Below are 23,164 nucleotides of genomic sequence, written 5' to 3'. Positions count from 1 at the left end.
CTTGGAAAGGGAATGAGGCAAATCCATCTCCTCATTTTTATTATTTTTATTTTTTATTTTTTTTCTGTGGAGCTTCTCCTTTGTCTCTTTGCACTCTGGGCCAGGAGCACCAAGGTTTGAGCAACAGCTCCTCTTGCCTCCTCTCCATGCTCCTCCACCCTCCCATTGCTTGTGGCTGGGAGCATTAAGCCAACAGCTCTGCTCTCCCTTCTGCTGCCCGAGCAGGTGGGACATGGGCAGAGGGGCAGTGAGAAAGGAGGAAGGTTGAAGGTCATGCTCTCTTTTCTGCAGAGCAGAGCAAGGGCTGTGACACCCTATCCCAGCAGAATCTTTACCTCCTGCTGTAAATAGGCACAGAGCACATACCCTGGCCACCAGCTCAGCCTACTGCTTTGCAGCTGCTATCAGGTCTACTCAGTAACTTTCAGACTCAGCCTTGTCATCAGTTTTACACAACAGAAAAAGAAACGGGACAGCACTGGCTCCCAACTGTACACATCCCTAAAGGAGGGCTGGGGTGTTGGAGGAACAGAGTCAAAATACATCTGCTCCCAGTACATTGCAAATACGCTGGCAGAAGAAGTTCACATGCTACGACTGAGATGTAGTATTAAAAACGTGGGCTTTTTCTCAGGTAATAGGGTCTATACACTCCTTTTATGATTTCTCTGTGCTTTGATACTTTTACCCCTGGCACAGTGAGTTCACTTTCCAGGGTTGCCCCAAGATAACACACTGACTTGGCTTACAGTTTCTGAAAAAAATGTATCTTTAAAGCACCTTGAATGCCAGGTGGAGGAGCAAAGTCTTTTGTTGCCAGAGGAGAGGCTGAAGCACAACAGTTGGCCCATGAAGTTCAAAGGTTGTGATATGTTTGACACGTTTAAGTCATTCTGTGATTTATCCATGATTCATTCTAGTTTTTGCAACCTGTGATTAAAGTGCAACAGATATTATGTGCACGTGGGGTGGGATTATTTGAAGATTATGCAGGAAAAGAAGTCACGTGTGAAATTATGCAAAGTTTTTCATTTTACTTCTAAATTCTCAATTAACAGGCAGGAAAGATGCTCACCGCACTGAAACAGTCTTAGGTACAGCTGCTTAACAAATCTTTGTAGTCGTATCAGCAGGCTCTCCAGCATCTGTAGTTTGCTTAAATAAGGACAACAGGTCCAAATTCAGCTTCCCGGACAGAAAAAGTAAAGGGGATTTTATGGAGGGGACCCGCATTTGCTCTCTCTCATTTAACCACATTGGTTACATACTTGTTTTTTATTCCTACAGGTCCAAAACTTCTACTCATATCAAAATGAACACGCTTTTACTCAAAATCTTAAGAGAGGTCTGGCTAGCCTTTTCCAGCTACAGCTGCACTCTGGTACTTCTCGTGAGGTATGGTGCTATATCTGGCAAGATAACCATCATCAGAGAAACAGGCAGAGCCCAGTCTGGTCTAAAAGGCAGGGCTGTGGCTCCTGCTGGCTTCAGAGAGAGCAAAGAGTGGCAGAAATCAGCCCCTTGATTGTGTTTGAAGTTGGGGGTGGAAGGACAATCGTCTGAATATCTGTTGACACAAGTCAAGTTGAAATTAACTTAAAGAACTGGTGAAATCCATTTGATTTAAAGTACTTTAATCAATTTAGCAGGATTTGGAAATAAACCAACTCAAACCACGTCACTATAAAAGAGATAATACTGATGTTTAAATTCATTTGATTCAATGGATAAAACCATTTTAAATCAAACCAAGCATCCATACAAAGTTAGCAATGGTTTAGCCACAACCATTTAACCTGCATCACGTAGTTAAACTTTTGCATCTGTCAACATGAGCAAAGCTGGAATTTAATGCGAATTCTTATGTTTCGTGCCATCTGCCAGTTGTTTCCAAACTTTTTTGTTTAAATAAACTTTGTTACTTTCCTTCATAGCCAAATAATGGAAAGTACCCCTGAATATCTAAGACAGGTATTTAGAAACACCAATACAAGGAAAAATAAAGCAGTAGTCTCTCTTTACCCTCAAAACTGATAAATAAACCCAAACACAAACAGCACAGCATCTCATGTACAAGCTGTCAACAGTGGAGAATATGGCTCATCTTTGGAAGGTGTTCTGGGGTCCAAAAGATAAATTCAAGAAATAGTCTTAATCTAATTCTTATTTTTCAAGGTGGACATATCTGGGAAATGCAATACTACTTACCAGGTGCGGCAAGATCAAGTGACTAAAATAAAAGCCCTGGACTCCTGTGAAATAGAAAAAACGGGATTTACCAGCCACAACAAGGTATGATTTCTTCTACAAGGTAAAATCTGTTCTGCTTGTTTAAAATATATCCTTATTAGCTATTAGTCATTTTCTCAAAAGGTCTTTCTGGCATTGCGTAAAGCAAATTCCACATGTGCATTTATAGTATTACTAGTACAAATTTCATATGTGGTACCCACAGGGAGAACAGGAAATGGATTCTCTTGTGCAAACCACCTTGTCTCAGCTGACATTGAGTCCAGCAAACTAATTCACATCAATTTGAACAAATAGCGACAACTGTTACCTTTTTCTCAGCTTCTAAGTCACAGCATTCAGTGTACACAATAAATGCTGAGCAAAATCCTGACTCCTGGATGGAGCCCTGTAGGGTTTGCGTAGGAAATAAAGGCTTCCCTATGAATAGGTGTGATGTAGGAGATATGCTGCAGAGGTTCCTGAAGCCCTACTATGGCCTTAATGATCCTTCACTATTAGTAAATGTCTTTCTAAGTGGTTACTAGTGAGTGCAAGCTGGACACATGCTGCAGGCACTGGGATTCTCCATGTCAGAAGCTGACATTCCTCAGCTCAGAGAAGTACAAAGGTAGCATATGCTCTGTTCATAAACTGACTTAACACAATGACTGAATTCCTGATTTTCACGCTTGCCATAAAGACTTCAATTTATATACAAACAGATCAAGCAAGGTGGTTGGTTTTCTCCTCAGTTGTGAACATGACAATCTCATTTATATGAGATTTTCCTGGAAAAGCTTCCCATCTTATATAAAATGTATTTTCAACTAAATTACCAGTCATTTTCTCAGCTACAGCCTGTTCCATAATTTCCTCTCCACCACACTTTCCTTTCTCATAAGTATTGGATTTGAAACACATGATGCAGAAGTGAGTGGCTCTTCTTGTAGAGGGAATTTGTGAAAATATGGGAGATCCTAGTTTGCAGGCTTAGCCTAAGATGCTGTCAACCCATGTGCACCTTCTTCATTCACTATATTTTTTACAAGTTTTGCTGTGACTTGGAACTGTGAGGTCGTCTTCTAGATTGTTGTTTGACCAGCCTTTCTTCTGGTTTACTTTTTAATTACTTTCAGATCTTGGATGTCAGCACAAAAGCCACATCTGCCACAATTTATGTGCTGGAAGACAGTTTCTTTAAATCCATTAAGGCAGAAGAGAATTATGTTTTCTTTCTGAATTCCCGACGAAAAACAAATGCCAAAATAGTTTCAAAGTAAGTTGGACAATTTGACTGTTATTGATGGTAGCAGAAACTCGTGGTTCAAGTCAGGTCACGTGTATGTCTTACAGCATTAAGATCTAAGACTGTAAACTCTTCAGGTAGAATTTAGATCTCTTTCATATCCATATGGTACCTAGTCCAATGTTGATTAATGGCTCTACCATAACAGATGCAAATAATGGATAATGGCACTCATAGGAAATGAAATTAAAACAGCTGCAACTGTCCAAAACATTTTAAGCAATTCATTACTTTGATAGGAATTCTGTTTCTGCATTCTCTCATTGCTTAAGAAATACTCCAAATGGATCTTCATTTCTTATGTGTGAGAAATCAGAGGGATAGAAAAAAAATCAAAAAATCAGCTGCACAGAAAGGAAACAGTAATGGAAGCTAGGTCTGTGTACAACTCTAGACTGTAAAACACTGAAAGCTTGGTGATATTCATATAAGACAAATGATTCAGGCATCTCCTTAACATTATGCTATTAAAAAAAATAAAATAAATTCAAAAACCCAATTTCCAGATCTTCTTATAAACAAATACATGAAACTTTTCAGAATGTCTATGGTTACTGAAGGCTGTTTATCAGACACTATAGATTCATACTTTATAAAGTTTGTTATTTAGGTATTTTATATCATGCTCCTCTAGCAGTAATCCCACCAGGGTTAAATATTTCTAGTACCTAAAAAGCTGTAGACTTTCCATGATCTGAACATTTTAAAACAAGTCCAAGAACTTTAGTAATTCTTTGTTCTGTATTTTTCGTCTGTGGAGGATTTCTTTTTGTTTCCTCTCCCTGTGATTTTTGCATTTCTTTGAAATGTTTGAGTTCTAATGGTGTTTTCAATGTATGGATGCACAGGCAGAGACTGGAACTGAAGTCAGTACAAGCTGGCCCTGGACTGATCGCTGGGAAGCAAGCTGCTGGTGTTGTCAAGACTTTGGACTCCAATTACGTGTCCATGTCCCTAGTAGCAGAGACAGTCAAATCCGAATGCAAAAAGTGTCCTTCAGTAAGTAAACGCAGACTTGTTGGACATCAGTTTGGTTAGCTGAGCAAAAGAAGCGTGAAATAGAAGTTTCTGTCCAAGCAGTCCACTAGGAGATGTTTAACTCCCCAGAGCAGGGAGCAGTACTGTAGTGCTGCAATGGTTTTCCACCACATGAGGGTGTTTTAAGATCTACCTCTAAAAGTATCGACTTTTTTGGTGTCTTTCAAAAATTAAGTGCAGTGTTTCTCAGAAATGCAACACCTTTTTGTTTTGTCTCATCTTTGCCAACCTTGAGTTGGCAGAAACTTCTATCCTCTGGTTAATGGGGTGTGTAATGACTACAAAGATGGATGACCAGTATTTATAAACAATTCTCTATCATGGAGGAGCTGAACTGCTCCTAGAAATTAAAGGTAGATAGCCATTCAGAAGGCAGGAAAAAAAATTGTGCTTTAATATATCTGCCTGTTCTAACTGCTTGACCATGAAGGAAGACTTTTATTTAAAAGACTCTATAGGTATTTTATAAATATGAAATTGTGCTTTAATATTATCGGCAAGTCCAGTACTCTTCTCATCTCTCCCCTCCTGGGAAAAAAAAAGGTGTGTTTTTTTTTTTCATATGTAAAACATCTAAAATCTACTAAGACCTTGGTACAGTAAGTACTTACTTTAAATACATCATCTTTTGTTTTACTGATAATATTCATCATATCCATTAATATAAATTGCAATAGTGATAGTTAGCAAACAGCTGTAATGCTATTACCATTGTAGAATGAATTTAGGAGTGAATGGGAATATTGTTTTAAAGACTATTATTCTCTGTCAGTTTTTGATAAGCAGGATAAGGTGTCTATTCAGCACACATAATTTGAGTCCTCTATTTCTGATGAGCGTAAATTCGTTACTATTTTGGAAATTGTTCTAGCTATTTGGAAGTAACATTGCCCTGCAATAATTTGTCTTGTCTAAAGCATGTAGAGCCGCAGAGAAGATTAAAAAAGTATATTGGGGAAAATGAATTAGAATTTATGTTGTATGCGTGCTGAAGCAGTTCTGAGTAGGGAACATCAAGGGGTCTAAAACAGAGCAGAGACAGGTGCTCTTCCCCATACTCTGCCCACTGGGGTTTGTGCTGACCAATTTGTCACTTGGAACTGAGTTTCTTATAATGGTTATAGAGATAATTTCCAGACCAAGATAACAAACATAGGGTATAATTCCAGAGCTGTGCCTGGGAACTGAGCTATAAACCTAATGGCACGATGAGAATGAAGTTCTGCTTTCTCACTGTATTTTACAGTAGCTGCTATGAAAAGATGGGGTCTATAAACAGAACTCTGTATCCAAAGCAGCAACATAACATTTGGTACTTATATATCATAGTATACATTAATGCCATGCTGACATGGTGTGCTGTATATTTTTATGTTTTCAAAACCCTTTTCAAATTGTAACAAGTCTTGTCTCTAGCTTTATGAATTTGGTAAAACAACCATTATCAGCCCCATTTCACAGGTGGCAGCACTAGCTTCTGTGAGGTCATGGCCAACATCTACATTTAAATTTAGACCTATATTTCTGTGTTTACACATCAACATGAAGCATGCTCTTTTCAGAAGAGTTCATGGCTCCTACAGTTTTTTTATAATCATGTTTCCTACAGAAACAGATGCTTGCCCCTCCTGAAATGGAGTTGTTTCTGTTCTTTCTTGTGTAGACAACCTCTGAAAAATTTGGCTTTGGGCTCTGTGTGCCTAGAGCTACAGGATAAGCCATGCAGTGGTTGACAAGAGAAGGTGCCTCTCACTGCTCAAGTACTTAATGTCCAACAAGCAACCTTTGCATTTCAAGTGTTCCCTTATCTATTTGACATGACTTTTAGTAGTAGGAGGAGAAAGATTTGCAGGCAGCTGCAGATTTGCAGATGACAGACTAAATACCAACCCAGATGTTGGCCAAGCCCATGCTGATGGAGCAGAGATGCATCCTAATTGCCCACAGCAGCCAGCTCTAGCTGCATTTCACAGCACTCTGCTGGCACTAGCAGCCCCCATGCAGGGCAAGCTGATGAGTTTAGGTGCAGCACTGCAGGAAAGCCACTAGTAATCCACACAGCTTCATGTGCCATATGGACTCATGGGTTGGGCTCACCTAACCTGAGGGACGTTTGTGTAGGCTGGTAAGGCTGACAGGCACCAGCAGTCAAAACCAAGTCTTGCTTGATTTAGGATCTCTCGATTTGGCTCAAATTTTCCCAGAGAGACCAGAAGTGCTGTGGTCTGATGAGAGGGAACCCAATTCCCGTCTGAGTTTGGCTGAGTTGCCATGGGGCAGTGCGTGCATCTGTGCCTGAATCCCTGGGTTGTTCAATCCAAACAGCCTGACATTCACATCAGGAGAACGAGAACCCTAGTGAAATTCAACTGTGGGTGCTGTTTTTTAAAGTCATGATCATTGCAGGAGAAGGCAGCTGCTCCTTGCAGTAGCTGAGTGTTTAGAGCACCCCCAAACGAGGGAGACTTGGTCTCCACTCTCTTTTGCTTGTGATGGCTCCAGTTCACATCTCCTACCTCGCTTGTCCCTAGGGTGTAGGCTAAACCCATAGAACTGGGCTCTGCACAGGAGAAAATAAAGGGATTAATGAAATCAGAGAATTGTTGCTGGGCTATGGTGCAACTTCAATAGTGGGAATAGAAAGTGCCCATATGTTTATCCAATTTCAGCTTATAATAGTCACACTGACCTTGGTGCACTAATCACCAGTTGAGGTTAACAGACCCATCTGTGCTTCAGAACATGAGCTCCTCCCAGCTGGTTGTTAATCCCCAGGAAATATCCTATGTCTCAATCATGGTTGCCTAATTATTGTTTGTTACAGTTGATGGAGGTTGCACTCTGTACTGTTGAATGATACTTCTATTTGATGGCAGGTTCAAGTGTTATTGCCTAATACAAAACCCATGAACAGGGGAAGTATTTTAGTAAAGGTCAGATGGGTGCTAGTGTTATTTCCCACTCAGGAAAACTGCAGTAAACACTCCTGCAGAGAACAGCTGAGTTTTCACCAAGGAATGTTCTTGATAATTTGAGATAACAGAGGCAAAGGCAAGTGAGAGAGGAAAGGTCAAAATACCTGCACCAGCTTCTCATAGGAGCGCGGCTGGAAGGACAGATACAGGTACTTTGGAACCATGTTGGCTCACTCTGGACAGAAATGTGGCATGGGGAGTAAATATAGCAACAACAGATGAAGAAGCAGGTACCTGTTCTAATACCTTCTTAACTACCATTTTGTACAATAAACACAAATCTGCAATAACTGCATATCTTATGCAGTTTTATGAGTAAGAAATTCAAATTACTTGTGGGTCATTTACTCCTGTTCCACAAAAACCACTTAGAAAATTGCCATCTTGTGAGAATTTGTGATTTATTTATTTATAGAATGAGGATTTTGCATCTCCCACATTAAAAAATCTGACTTAGAAGAAAATGGGAACAGAAGGCAAACACCACATTCACCAGAAAGCACAGTAAATTTGCAAGATAAGGAAGTTCACCTTATTCAGGTGACAGGACATTCTAAATAACTACATTTTGTTTCAAAACAAATTGTACTTAAGGCAATGTACATTATTATGAAAATACTAAAAAGCAGAAAGAGAGAGAGAGAGAAAGGTCTTGAAGATACGCGGACTGGAATATCACAAGTTAGATAATACTTAGCTAAAGGATTAGCAATATATTGGATTTCAGCTAATTTGAGCAATAGCTGGCCCACATATCTGCATTTATCAAGTATGATTTTGAGAACCGAAACCATGATCTGAGAGATTTGACATAATGTGAATTATTTTGCAGCTTTCTGAACACTGGCAGAGCATCAAAGAATACATGCATCCTGAAAAACTTTCCAAAGCTGAAGCAGCAAGAAGCTTTTTGTCCTTCATTCAGAACATCAGAAAAGCTACAAAAGAGGAGATTCTGCAGGTCATTAAAAGTGAAAAGAAAGAACTCCTGTAAGTCATCATGAACAAGCTTTCAGAAGGTTTAAGTTTCTGAAACCTGCAAAAGGCTAAATAGCATGAAAACATTCAGTTCTACTGCTGATGTCCTAGCAATCCAAAAACAGTATTCACTACTGTCTACAGGAAAAAGGTTTTTTTGCTTGTTTATTTATTTATTTATTTTTTGTAATAAAGTATATTTGCATCATATTATTCAGCCACTAAGAATGCAAAGCAAACATGTTTTGTAGTTTAGGCAGAGTTTCTTATCACAGTTGCTTGTTCTGAAACATTCTCTGATTTGTTTTTGACTTGCCCATTGGTTTCCTTCAAATGGAAATGCAGCAGAGAAGGCAATGGTTCATGGCTGGATGTTGTCCTTAGATTGGAGTTTGGGTATGACCAGCATGTGCACCTAGACTAGGGAGTTGGAAAGCATTTCTGAGTTCCACTTTACAGTCAGGATTTTTCAAGCAAATTAGAGCAGATGTTAACAACAAAGATAAACCTGCAAGTAATTCAGTTAGTATAGAACCCTTTTTTTCTCTAGTTGCTACCTCTTCTGTAGAAGTAAAACATTTTTTTTTTCCATTAAAACCTTGCCCTGTGAACTTAAAGACACCCTAAACAGTTGTGTTTTTGAATGCATTTTTTTTCCTGTATTTGCATAAATTCAAATATTTTTGTCCATGGATATGAATACTTTCTGGAGTCCATCTGCTATTTTGAGATGGAAGAATTCACTTTGAACTGTGTTCAAAAACAGTTTTGGCCAACAAGAATAATTCTCTCTTACCTGCTAAAAACAGATCTGTTAGCACAATAGCTTCATTCTTTCTATGTGCAACAAAGTGCATTCAGTATTTTCATTACAAAATGAAAGCTCATTACATTATGTTCATTTCCACATCTTTGTAGTCCGCAGATAGTGGATGCTATAACTTCTGCTCAGACCCCAGAGTCACTGGAAGCCATACTGGAGTTTCTGGACTTTAAGGATGCAAGTACTTCCATCCTTCAGGAGCGATTCCTGTATGCCTGTGGATTTGCTTCTCACCCCAGTGAAATGCTCCTGAAATCTTTAACTGTAAGTCAAAGGACAAAACCAATACAATACTTCCAATTTTCCTTTCCTTACCCCTTCTAGGGTTTCCTTTAAGTGCACCAGGAGCGTATAGCCTGGAAACACACAAAATTCACAGGTCCAGACCAAAGCTCTATTTATTTTGTAAAATGTTACCAACATTTACTACATGGAAAACAAACATAATTCCAAGCAAAACAATTAAGGATGAAAAGCCTTATTAAAGTCCCAACACCATTTTATCATAGAATCATAAGATGGGGTTTGGAAGTGACCTTAAAGACCAACTAATTCCAAAACCTCTTCCATGGGCAGGGACACCTCCCACTAAGCCACATTGCCCAAAGCCCCATCTAACCTGGCCTTAAACACTTCCAGGGATGGGGCAGCCACAGCTTCTCTGGGCAACCTGTTCCACTGCCTCAGCGCCCTCAGAGTAAAGAATTTCTCCCTAATATCTAATCTGAATCTATGCTCTTTTAGTTTAAAACCATTCCCCCATGTCCTATCCCTCCACTCCTTGACAAAGAGTTCCTTCCCAGCTTTCCTGGAGGCCTTTTCCTGGAAGGCTGCTATGAGGTTTCCGTGGAGCCTCCTCTTCTCCAGGCTGAACAACCTCAGCTCTCCCAGCCTGCTTTCACAGGAGAGGTGCTCCAGCCCTTTGATCATCTTCATGGCCCTCCTTTGGACTCATTTTAATATGTTGGTGTCCTTCTTGTGATGGGGGCCCCAGAACTGAACACAATAATATTATTTCAAAATAATATTATTTTCAAAAAAGGCTACAAAATTAGTTCTACTACTTGAGACACTGAGTGTAACTCGGGTGAAACATGGCACTCAGTTTTTATGTGTAATGCTAGAGCAGTTCTCTGCTTAGCCTGAGCCCAGGCCATTAAGGTGATCACTGCCTTTGTGGCACACTAACGTCCACAGGAAATGAAGGCATTCAGTCCAGATGGGTTTCATGTGGTTTATCATACTTAGACAGAAGTACTAACAGTGTTGCTTTTGCCTAACAGTCTAAGTTCAAGGGTGATATCGCAAATGAAGAAATCAGAGAAACTCTTGTCATTGTCATGGGAGCGCTCATCAGAAAGTTGTGTGACAGAGAAGGCTGCAAGCTTCCAGTGAGTATTTGCTGTTCACTGCTGGCCACGTTCTGGTCTGCAAGATATGTAAATGAACCCTGCTGATGTTACCAGGAGAGCATGAGAGACACAGGCACCATATTCCTACCTGTTTTAAAACAAGCCCATAAACTCCTTTGTTTAATAGAGAAACTTTTGTTTTTTTTTAATAATGTCATCTATTTTGCCATCTTTATACTTCAATTTGATATCTTCCCAGTGAAATGAATGATAAGTCTATGGAACCACATGTCACTCTGGCCACACAGGTTATAGTTTGAAGGAAGCCAGCAACATGCAGTTTACTAAGGACACTTTTACTAGCTCTGTGTAATGTTGCGCTGAACCAAAAATGGACTAGAACCCAGCCCTGCTGTTCCTGTTTCTCAGGAGAGAGAGAGTAAAATTATGACCACCACTTAAACATGCTGTTGATTTTCTTTAGGCTGTTGTGGAAGCCAAAAAGCTGATTTTAAACAGGTTGGAGAAGGCTAAGAAAGATGACAATGTGAAGATGTACCTGCTGGCACTGAAGAACGCACTGCTTCCTGAAGCAATTCCACTGCTTCTGAAGTATGCCGAGTCAGAAGAAGGGCACATCAGCAACACTGCTGCCACCGCCATACAGAGATATGATCCCTCTTTCCTCACCGATGAGGTAAGAATAGATACTGCCCAAAAAAAGAAGTGCAAGAGACTATACTGAACAAAGTATAACTAAACAGATTACATTTGTCAATCCCACTCTTCAAGGTGCCCCCAAGTATTTTTTTTCCATCAGAACCTTATTACATGTACTTTAGTTCTAGTCAGAAAACTCTATACATTCCTTCATCCCCAGCTCACAATCTGCCAATGGTACTCAACCTTTGGCTCCAGAGTCAGATGCAGCCATTAAAGGTGGCAGGCAAGTCTGCAGGGCAAACTGGAGCTCCATTTGCAAGAGCGTTTTCTCCTCTGTGACATACAGAAGTCATTAGAAACAGATGGAAATCTGTGTAACCCCTGTTCTTTCTTGTTCTTTCACATAGTCAGGGAAAATACGTGATAAAACAGAAAGTTGAAGTAGCTGCATCTTACCTTGCAGTCTCCAAGGCTAACAGATGAAGCACAAAATAGGAGAGGTCCTGCCTTGGCTGCATTTTCCTGCATCCCATTTCATACCTGCTGGGTATGTCAGGGTGCTGCTCTGGCAGTGCATGTACCAGAGACCATTCTGTCACTGGGGCTACATGGCTCTCCATGGCTTTATCTGTAACAAAGATGTGTTATAACCTTCTCAGGTTTGTGGGGCCACCATAGGCACTATTTAGAAAGTGAAAATTGCAAGTTTTTTTTTTTTAGTACATCTTCCCTTAACAGTCAAGAGAATCTTTCTCTGGATATTATCACTGACACGGTATTTTGATCTTAGTACTCCTATTTATTTACAGTCCCACTGTCATAATCAGTGTGGAAGACTGTATTTGGACTGCAGCTGAGAGAGCATAACAGATTCCTCACATCCCCACGTGGTCACTGAGCTGTACGCATCTCTTACATTCCAAAAGAACCATGAAGAACAGTGAGCTGAAAACATATCCTAATGCATTAGCCTTAGCTATGGGCCTAGCTTAAGCTGACATTATAAATGAGATTCCAAGCTGTACTTTGCCCAGTCATCTATGTGAGTTGAGTACTGACTGATAAATCTATTTCCTGACCAGGTGAGGAAAACAATGAACAGGATATACCACCAGAATCGTAAAGTCCATGAAAAGACAGTGCGAACCACTGCAGCTGCTATCATCTTAAACAGTAACCCAACCTACATGGAAGTGAAAAACATCCTGCTGTCCATAGGCGAACTGCCTCTGGAAATGAACAAGTATATGCTCTCCATGATCCAGGATATACTTCAGTTTGAAATGCCTTCAAGGTACATTAAATTCACTATAAAATATACAGTTCTTTTGCACTCCTTTGCAGAAATGTGAAGAAACACAGATTCTCATTAGAGAACTACTGTAAAATTTAAGGACAGTAAAAGATGATGCTTGATCTTTGTGCTACTTTTAGGTATCGATCTTTCAGAACAAATTTGTGCATTTCAATGACATTCATTTGATAGCTAGTTACATTTTCAGAGGTACAAATGAGAATTAGGCATCCAACCTGCATTACTATAGGAAATTTCTTCTGTTGATCTTAATTTTATCTGTTCAGTATGGCCCTTGCTTTTAGATTTTCAAGAACCAATGCTCAAGAAAAAATTTAAACATCACAATACTAGAAGGAAAATAATCAAAATGTCTCCGTTTCTCAAGAATAATAATTTTCCAGCAAGACCTTTATTTGCTTGCCTTTCTACCTATTACTGCAGGAGTAGCTCAAATTGGAGAAAAAGCTCTGAGTTAGGGGAGGCTTAGAGGCATAATTTTAATTTTAAAAATGAGAGCATCTTTCCTACTGGGAAATTCACCCTTTCTCAGATTTGATGCTTCTGTAGAAGGGTAATACATTTGTCACCATAACTTTCTTGTTTCTCTGTTTTGTTTGTTTGTTCGTTTGTTTTGAAACCTCACAGCAAAACAGTTCGGCGAGTTCTGAAGGACATGCGTTCTCATAACTATGAGCGCTTCTCCAAGCCAGGCTCTTCCTCTGCCTACTCTGGCTATATTATACGTATGTAACCAGGAAACTGCCTTATAACCCTGTTTGTATTCCCAAACATTTGATTAATCCACTAGTTTAGTCACAGGTACCTTCTGTCTTTTTTAATTAAGGTGGTCCTGATATATCATCCACATACAGCCTTGACATCCTCTATTCAGGCTCTGGCATTTTAAGGAGAAGTAACTTGAACATCCATATTTTCGATAGAAATGCTCAACTTCATGCCGGCCAGGTAACTGCTACACGGTACTAAAAAACTAAGTCAGGATGTGGGATTCTTACAACTTCTAAATCAATTCAGCTAATGCTTAAGACTATAAAGTCTGCTGCATTGGACAGAGAACATGCTAATAGAGGGAAAAAAACAATGCAGCAGACAATAAGACACTTGTACGCCTTCACATCACCAGGTGTTTTGTCCTTTATGATGTATCCATGTCCTGTCTCTGGTTAAAGCCTATATTGCTTATATGATATAATTAGTAAAAGCCTTGCGATTTTGTAAAATCAAGTCCCATGATATGAGTATAATGTAGAATGGAAATACAAGGGTTGGCTCAAACCTAGGAATCAGAGATTTAAGCGAGATGCTTCTGTTTTGGCATTTTCTGATTGTTGGCAAGTGCCTTCAATACTATAATCCTCCTAAGTTTCTAAGTTTCTGCAGGACAAAAATTGCACCAATTTTTTTTTTCCTCCTGAATGCCTGTGGAAAACAGTCATACAAATAAAGGAAAATGTGATCAAAAGGAAACTAAGAAACTAAGACTGGGCTTGTCGGCAAATTCTGCCTTCATCTAAAGTGAAAAAAACCATGCTGTGAGATTATTTTAATTTCAGTATTTCTAGTTGCTCTACTTTGTTCCCTTAAGTCATAACTTCATACTTTTTCACCTACAACTAAATAAATTTGAGTTAGGCTCTTAGACATTAAGAAGACGTGAAAGGTTGTTAACAGACAAGGCAGAGCTTTTTCATTGATTCTGTATTACTGTTGCCTCTTAGGTGGTGATCGAAGCGCAAGGTCTAGAGACCATAATAGCTGCAACTCCCGATGAAGGAGAGGAAAACCTGGACTCTTTTGCTGGCATGTCAGCCATTTTGTTCGATGTCCAACTCAGGCCAGTTACATTTTTCCAAGGCTATGGTGACTTAATGTCTAAAATGCTCTCAGCAACTGGAGATCCCATTAACGTGGTGAAAGGACTTCTCCTCCTGACAGATTACTCACAGGTACTAGTAGCACACTCTTTTCTTCTTTTTCTGTCTCTTAAACGCAGATGCTCTCTCCCCCATATAGGACATCTTATTTTCTCTTTTTCCAATGTTGATAAATCTGACCAATGCTCCATAGGCTTCTCTTACTATGGGAACAATAGAAAAGTCACAAGTATGAAACTAGAATGAAACTACATGAAAAGCTATCTAGAATAAAGGTGAGAACACATATCATTCTAGAAAACAAAGTAACACTGAATAAAACCAGATACAACTGAGCTTCCTGTAGAAAACTCCTATTACTATTACCTCCTCTCCCACCGTTTCTTGTAAGGCAGTACTGTCCCACATAACCACCTCAGTTTTACTCTTCAGAAGTTGTCCAGAGACCTTGCATCCAATGAGGCAATCACTGTCAGGTAGGGAGTGAATTAATCACTGGTACTCAGCCTTTCCTAGGTCACTAACCTGCAGACAACAATGCTAAGAGGAGCAAAATTCACATGCATATAGCCAGGCTAAAACAGGAATTAAAATGGGGGTTATACAGTTTTTATGCAATTTTCACCCCTAATGGCAGTTCAATTTATACTTAAATATAGACTCAAACACAAATATAACTGACAACTTATATATCTTATTGGAGGACTAAATGTCTAGACATGTTAAAGTTCAGGGCCAGCATTTTACTCTGTGAACTGGAGTATTCAAAGAACTGCTTGACTTCAGGACAGTTGTTGGCAATATCATTCATATGCGAAATTGCAGAAGAATGACCTTCTTTTACCTGACAGAGGGCTGTTGATTCCCCTTTAAATCTTGGCAAAAGAAAATGTCAAAAGCATATGATGAGAAAATCCACTCTGATCAAAATTACACATAAACACCCCCTGCATATAACAGCTGTCCCCATCCTGAACCCAGCTCAGCCACTTTACAATGGTATCATAAGTCTAGAGGGCTTCCCAAGTAGAGCACAAATTGGCAAAGTAAAGCTCATTCCAACAACAATTCCACATGCAGATTATGGGCAAAAACTTTACCATGAGCTATTTAACAAACTGCATAGATAAGAAAGATGATTGTACGAGCATGGTGTTTACAGAACTAAGTATTTCCAACTGCTGTGCGTGCACCAAGCTCCGTACATACCCTGGCAGAATCAGCTGGCCGAGCACCCTGAGAGCTCTGCCAGCCAACAGATTCTCTGCTCCTCATCTTTGGAGAACCTCATAAAAGTCTGGAGCACACCAGTGCTGGGATTGGGTGCCATTTTTAACAGTATCAGGGTGTATCATTTTCAGACAGACACTGACTCTCTGGAAGCCTGCGCAGTGCTGTGATTAGATGGGATCCCACCCTGCTTTCTCTCTTGAGTTACCACTAACATGGTTGCTGCTTAAGCTCTTTGGGATTCGAGCATTGGACACCACCAAAAGTGAGCATTTACAACCCAAAAGGCTGTTACCTTTTGTAGTTCTTACCTCTAGCACCACAAAGGCAAAAACTCTTTAAAGCACTGTTGAAAACAGCTTCAGGCTGAGCTGCTTTTAAACAACACATTTTTCTAAAACTGGTTTTACATCAACATTACAGGTCAGCAGCAACATCAGCAGTGTTTGGACACTTACACATAACCCAGTTCAGCTTCATTAGAAATGCTTCCACCTGTCAAATCCTTGAACTGTGACTGCAACTGAACTAGAAAACGTTGTTAGACTGGAATTGCGTGTGGCGTAACACTGAAACCGAGGAAAACCAGTGCAAGAGAGCCGTAATTAAACTAGCTTCTTGATTGTTGAGTACCACCTCTGCTTTCCCTGGCCAGCTTGGCCAGGTCTTGCTCAGAACTAAAGCCCCTTTACAACACAAACAAACACAGACAAATGCAACAAAGACAAATGCGGATTTTTCTTCTTCCAAATAAGAAAACCAGGCATGTGAAATATTGCTCACTCTCTGATACCACAACTCAGTGTGTCACAGCTGACCGCAATGTTGATTTCAGAACAGGTGGAAAGCATGCATAAGATATGGACAGTGCAATCGAGACCAAACACCCAAAGCATGGCTTGGAAGCCACGACATGAGCTTAAAAATGAATTGTCAGAAAAGAACTGATGTAATGCTTGGTTTGCAATTATTGCATTGGCACAGCTTGATTTTGAGAAAAGCTATTTTTAAATCTTGGAGTTCTGACCCCCCTCATTGATGTTTATAAGGATCATTTTGCATAGTAAGACTGAAACTGATTTATACTTATAGTGCTGTCAAATCCACCAAATAACCTCCCCCAGAAAATCGCTTCCTTTCATTAACTTTACAACAGCAGTAATCCCAATAGGCACATTTCAGAGAGAGATGATTTCCAAGTTAATAGTATTGCTGCTGAACCTTGTGCTCCCACGCACTGTCTGTAACATCTTTTCTCCCCTAACCTCACAAACTGAAGTCAGAGTGTGTTTCACAGCCATTGCCAGTTCTCACAGTGCTGTTTGAGGACTAAGAATAACAGTCCAGAATCTATAATTGCCTCTATAAAACAAACAACTCTCATAAAACTGTTCTTGAGACTCTAAAGTCACCTGCGTTAAAGTTCAGTAGTGTTAATATTTCTCCTAGGCAACGCACCTGCCAGAGGCACAGAGAAATTAAATACTTTATTAATAGGTCAGAGAAACCGTTTGAAAGCCAGACCCCAGTGGAAGATAGCCAATTCCCAAAGGAGTGCCTTTCCCAGCAGTCTCTGCATTGCGTTACAGTAGCACTATCCATGCAATACATAAAGAAACTGTTTTTATTGAAACAGACCACGTGTCAGCATGTCAAACAGCAACTAACGATTCCGATATTTCGGATCACACTTTCCACTGCAAATGACACACAAAGCTTAAAATAGGAAGGGAAAGGAAAATACTGCTCCTGAGAAGGCTGGGTCCCTGTGATCTACACCTCCCATTAGCCTGGACTGGATTTGCACATGAGATGAAGGACAGGACTGAGCTCTAAATAAGGAAATAGATGAGCTAGTAAAACACAAGACAAGCGCTCCTTAGATTCTCTTGTCAGTTTCAGTGACAAACTTGACTTCACTCTAGGTAGCCTTTAAAGCCTAAAAGTGTGCAGCCATCGCACACCAATCATACTCTGATATTCTTGGGTGCAATTTGACAATACATTTAAAAATATCCTCTCCTCTGGTTGTGTATACATGTCTCTGCTAGAATGTATACTGTTACCTTGTCAGTCACTAAAAACTACTGACCAATTCAGTCCCAATTAAAAGCGAAGTAAAATAAAGTAAAACAGGTGTTTATCTCCACATCTAAACAGACCAACATGTATTTTTTAGTGAGCTCAGAAAGTATTCCTTCCCCCACTGCAGTCAGTAGAAAAACACCCTTTGATGTTGGAAGGACAACACTCCCAACCCATGGTTTTTTACTTGGGTGAAAATAAGAAAGCAGAGCACACGGCATCCACACTTGCTGGGGATGTGCTGGGTTTGTAAGCTGGGGCCAGCCCACGGCATTCTTGAGTTAAATCTCAAGCCCACTTCAGCAGCAACTGACTGCTACATTGGCCCTACCAAAGAGATTGTTTCAAATATTGTTTCATACCCTAAAAGGTGAAGTAATCATACAGAGCCACAGAGGTTTCAAGAAGCCATGAGCATGCTTGATGTTTGATGGAAAATGCATTAAATGCAAAATACCCGTGGCAATTAAGGTGCGTTAGCTTATGGGCTTGGCTGGCCAGCCACTGAAGATGTAACTTGTGCTACTTTTGGGTGTGCTGAAGTAGCGGCACCACATCGCACTGATGCTGGTGCTCCAGAGAGGAGTTCACTCTGACTGTGCTGGCCTGCCAGCAGAGCCTGCTGACAGCAGTACAGATGGGAGTATGGAAACCACCAAGGTCTGCAGGCAGTAACGGGGGTGTCCCTGTGCTTCCTTTTGGCTCCAGGAGTTTCAGCTGCAGTCTGGGCCGAGGGCCAGCGCAGACTTCCAAGGCGGCCTGGCCATCGACATCTCGGGAGGGATGGAGTTCAGCCTGTGGTACAGGGAGTCCAAAACCAACGTCAAGAACAGGTGAGATACCCCCCGTGTGTGCTGTAGCTTTAGAGAGCTCAGGCTCCTGGGCCCTGGTAGTCCCAATGAGAAGAATTTAAATATAAAAGACCTCGTATTTGAGCTAAAATTGAAGAATAGTTACGTGTATGGGAGAACACTGGTTGTTCTCTTTTCATCTCCACCTGGGAAATACCTGTTCTTCCTGGTTTATTCTGAATTTATATACCTTTAGCTGAAAAACGGGCTCCTTTGGGGGCAGATTTAATAAATGGATGCTAGGAATATATAAAATTTATTTCCCTCTTTCTTGATATGTTTTGAACTAATTGTAATACCTTTATTTTCAGGGTAGCCATGTTTATATCTGGTAACACAGAGGTGGATTCCTTCTTTATAAAAACTGGCATGGAAACCACTTTGGAAGTAGAAACAACATTGGACTTCATCTCCACCGTGCAGTTTTCGCAGTACCCATTTTTAGTCTGTATGCAGATGGACAGAGTTGAGTCTCCGTTCAGGTAAGGATGAAGAGCACACAGCTTATGAGGTGTCCTTCCAGCCAGCTGCTCTGTCTGGAACTTCTGGTGTTCACAGCCAGGAGAGATTAACAACAGAGGCCAAATTTCACCCTAACACAAGCAGGTGCAGAGCAAGCTGTCATGCACACCAGCCTCTTGCTAACCTATTTTTCCACACCCCTCACCCCTGAGATTCAGAAGATCAGTGAATTTGCTCTGAGTGTGCACTTTTGTCCAGTTTTCTAATTTGGTTTTACGAGTCAACTAGCTGATGTGGCAGGAGACTTGTCCTGAGCATATGATCAGTTCTGATGGTGACCTGAAACTCTGCTGGCTGTAGTTGTCTATTCCACTAGTGAGAGAGTAAGTGCATAGCCATAACCCAGCTGAACTTGAAAGATTTCCTCATGATCTGCTATTTACTGTAGTTGATAAATGTACCTGTTGCATGTAGTTGCTGCAACTGTTATTTGTGCTACCGTATTTTATTAAGGCATCAGCATTCCTGAGATCTAAACAACTGGACGATAAGGTAAAAGATGCTTTCCAGTAGCCAAAGAGTATTAACTGCATTAGCCATGTGAGAAGCCTGCTTTATTATTCCTTCCTAATCCCTATTTGCTAAGACCTAAAGGCAATAACATTTGCAGAGCCGGTGCCAGATTTCCATTCAGTCTTTTCTGATCCAAAAGGTGGTAATCCTGAGAGGAATTAAAGAACTTGAGGATCTCCAGGAAATCTTAAGATTCTGTTAAGTATCTGTTGCTCTGAAGTTGCTAAAACATTGTCTGATTATACCTACACATTGTGGCAGTATAACCACCTATGTAAAGTGTTCGTCTCCGGCCTCACCTACAAGGCACAGTTTTGCATACATTTGTTAATGCCAGACCACCACGTTGTACCTTTACAGGCATTCCGTGACCAAGTATGAAAGTCTACCGTCTGGCAGACGGTACACCGCCAGGAAAGGGACAGCAGAACCATTGGCGGGTTGTGAATACCCTCTCCATCAAGAGAACTCCAACATGTGCAGGAAGGTTTTCAGCACTGCATCCGATTCCTCCAGCAGCTGGTTTTGAAATGGGCACCTGAGCTTTTGCTATCCTGAATCCATGGCTTCCCCAATGCCTTAGGCTTGTACGTACCGTACCAACTCGGAGCTTGATCTTGCACTACTGCAAGTAATGGGAAATTTGCCATTGATTTCAACAGGCCAGGATCAGACTCCCAGTGCGTGCACAGTGTTTACATATTAACCTATATTTAAGACTTTTGTAAAAAAAAAAAAAAGAAAAAGCTAGGGCAAATAACGACCAATTTGGTAGTGTACCATGCACTCCCATAAGGGTGGTGCTAGTTCTTTATTTTTACTTTTTTGTGCCAAAAGCAAAAATAATCCCTCATTTTTCTTTCTTATGGAATACAGAAGTCCATGTTTTTGACATGCAGTAAGAAAAATTATGATGTATAAAGAATGATTATTTATGAATATATTTTAAAGTATTTAGGTGTTTAGGCCTATGACCAATCCTCATTCCAATATTCAAATACAATTAACATCTAGATGGGACCATGAATTCCTGCTTACTCAGTATTGCCTGTTTACAAAAAGAGCAGGTTTTATTTTACATAATTTTAACAGTATCTTTCATTTTTTAAGCAGCCAGAACTTGCTTATTATTATTATTTATCTCTCTTTTTTTTTTTTTTTTGTATTCACTGCCGCAATTAAATACAATTGATTAAAAATGCCGGGTAACGTTTCCAGAAGTACTTACAGTTGACTCAATTCTGTTCCAATTGAAATCAATGGTATAATTTCTGTAGCTACCAGCAGGAGCAGAGTTAAGCCAACACCAATTGCTCTTCAAAGTTGCCTTCTGAAAAATTATGTCACCGTGTGTAATCAAGGCAGGTATAGTCCAAAAAATGAACCCACCCACTAAGGCAATTCTGAACTATGACGAATGAAAAGGTCCTGAAAGAAATCAATTTTGAATGCACAGTCTAGCAAAGTCTGTGCAGAGCCAGAACAATTTTTTTCTATATAAGTTAGGCTCATATTTGAGTAAGTACAAGTAATAGCTACTCATGCCAGTCATCCAATTAAAATAACTTACATTAGTACCTTTTTGCTCATTCAAGTAGTGGCTTCACTAGAACTGTGGAAAAGAAGAAGAAAACATTTTACATTTACAACAGCATTGCAGATAAAAATATGTACCTCATCCCAGCTTAGCTGATCTCTGACATGATCCATCTGATTTAATTTTATAGGACAAGATATGTGAGTGCTCGTAACAAAAAATAGAAGAAAAAGCCAGGAAGAATGTTTTTTTTTTTTTTTCAAAAAAAATAGTAATAATAAAAAAAAAGCTCATAGATTGTCATGAAACAATGTATTACAGGAATATTAAAAAAAAAAAAAATCCCATATCCTTTCATGTTGTAAAAGACCAAAAGTACCCAATCCTCGGAAATCAAACTATCAATGGGATGAAACAGTCTGCTTGCTGTCTTTCCTGGTGATGCTGACTTCTTCTAGTCAAAGTATAAATAAAACAGGCAAAAATACAGTATGAAAAAATTGTTTTGTTTTCAGTCTTGGTTTTGTCTGTTACCTTTGGGCTTGGGATAGCCGGAAGGAGTGGAGTTGATGGGGGCAAGAGGAACCATTTCATTCCCCACCATGCAGGACGCAACAACGTAAGCTGGACACCCGATTACCTGGGGCTCCCCCACTCTAGCCAAGAGATGGTGGTAGCTGCAATGGGTGGTAGAGCCCAAGCGTGAAGAACCACGTGCTGGAGGTACCCGTCCGGCTGCACCCGGAGGAGAGGTACAACACACCTGCCCCTCCTCTGCATCGACACTTAGTAGAGATGAAGTATTTTCTGACTATGAAAGGTAATTTGGCCACTGCCAAGTATTTGGCCAACAACACCGAGTTTGTTTTTCTTCCATGTGAACGTGCACAGGTCTGTTTTACATAAATACGTCAAGTCCCCTGGAGATACTGATCTGTGCGCTTTGTTTTTTTTATTTGCTCATCAAGCCCTGGCACATCTTCTTGGGGAAAATCCTATGACCATCTGAATTATTGAAAAGAGCTCTTTCAGAATGGGACATTCTGAAATTAGGGCTTCCACAGCTTTGACAGCATCCCTTGAAACTAAATCAAATGGAGCCTGCAAGGCCCATGTTACTCCTTCAGAAAAGATAAATGTCCTCGAGGCTTCCCCCTGGAACGGCAGCAATACACTTGTGTCCGAAGTTATCTGACCCTAACAGCTGGACATAATGGGGATGCCAGAAGGGTCTTAGGCCAACAGCTGGGTAATGGAAGGCAATGGCTTACTTATGTGGGCTCCATAGCTACGGAAACAACAAAACTGATGATCCTCTAAAAATAAGGTGAAATTAATACATTGCTTAATCCTGCATTTGAAGAGAAAACACACTTAGGGCTACAACCAAAGCAAACACTGTGGATGCTTATCAGACCATGGAGGGTTAACAGCGAATATGTAACATACATTTTAATAATGTCTATTACATGTGCTTTTAAATAATCAGCAGTGGTAGCAATTGAATAGTATCTCACACTGAAGTATATGAAGAACAAATATTCAATCCTTACTAATCAAAAGACACTGAAAGAACAACACAATAATAATTCAGGAATTGGAATAGTAACTCCAAAAAGTAACCCTTTGAAAAAGAGATTTTGAAACTTTTCTTTAAAGAATGTTTTTCATATACTCTTCAAAAAGTATTTGAATTTCAGTAGTCATCTTGCTCCACTCCTAAACATAATCTCATGCACAGAGCACAGTGGAAGATAAAGATCAATGGATTGGAAGGCAGTCCTCCTCCGAGACAGAGAGTTCATTTCTGTCTTCTATGAAATAATAATTTAGGGGCTCTGTGCAATGTTTAAACACAAAGTTCTGT

General features: G+C 40.1%; 1 protein-coding gene across 1 annotated transcript in view; it reads left to right on the top strand.

The window, feature by feature from the left end:
* The window catches only part of MTTP (microsomal triglyceride transfer protein), a 28,596-nt gene extending 6,805 nt beyond the window's left edge, over positions 1 to 21,791 (top strand). The window contains exons 4-18 of the mRNA XM_035538009.1: positions 1,288 to 1,395; positions 2,176 to 2,292; positions 3,369 to 3,508; positions 4,387 to 4,537; positions 8,384 to 8,541; positions 9,448 to 9,616; positions 10,636 to 10,743; positions 11,189 to 11,401; positions 12,450 to 12,661; positions 13,310 to 13,407; positions 13,509 to 13,630; positions 14,404 to 14,631; positions 18,583 to 18,707; positions 19,037 to 19,207; positions 20,121 to 21,791. Of these exons, the coding sequence (XP_035393902.1) occupies positions 1,288 to 1,395; positions 2,176 to 2,292; positions 3,369 to 3,508; positions 4,387 to 4,537; positions 8,384 to 8,541; positions 9,448 to 9,616; positions 10,636 to 10,743; positions 11,189 to 11,401; positions 12,450 to 12,661; positions 13,310 to 13,407; positions 13,509 to 13,630; positions 14,404 to 14,631; positions 18,583 to 18,707; positions 19,037 to 19,207; positions 20,121 to 20,289 (2,289 nt within the window). The 3' untranslated portion in view covers positions 20,290 to 21,791. The remainder of the gene's footprint in view (positions 1 to 1,287; positions 1,396 to 2,175; positions 2,293 to 3,368; positions 3,509 to 4,386; positions 4,538 to 8,383; positions 8,542 to 9,447; positions 9,617 to 10,635; positions 10,744 to 11,188; positions 11,402 to 12,449; positions 12,662 to 13,309; positions 13,408 to 13,508; positions 13,631 to 14,403; positions 14,632 to 18,582; positions 18,708 to 19,036; positions 19,208 to 20,120) is intronic.
* Positions 21,792 to 23,164: the final 1,373 nt, after the last annotated feature.

The sequence above is a fragment of the Cygnus atratus genome, chromosome 4 (genome assembly GCF_013377495.2).
Source record: "Cygnus atratus isolate AKBS03 ecotype Queensland, Australia chromosome 4, CAtr_DNAZoo_HiC_assembly, whole genome shotgun sequence".
Classification (NCBI taxonomy): Eukaryota; Metazoa; Chordata; class Aves; order Anseriformes; family Anatidae; genus Cygnus; species Cygnus atratus.
Note: the sequence above shows the minus strand (reverse complement) of the source record. Positions and strands in the feature narration are given on the sequence as shown.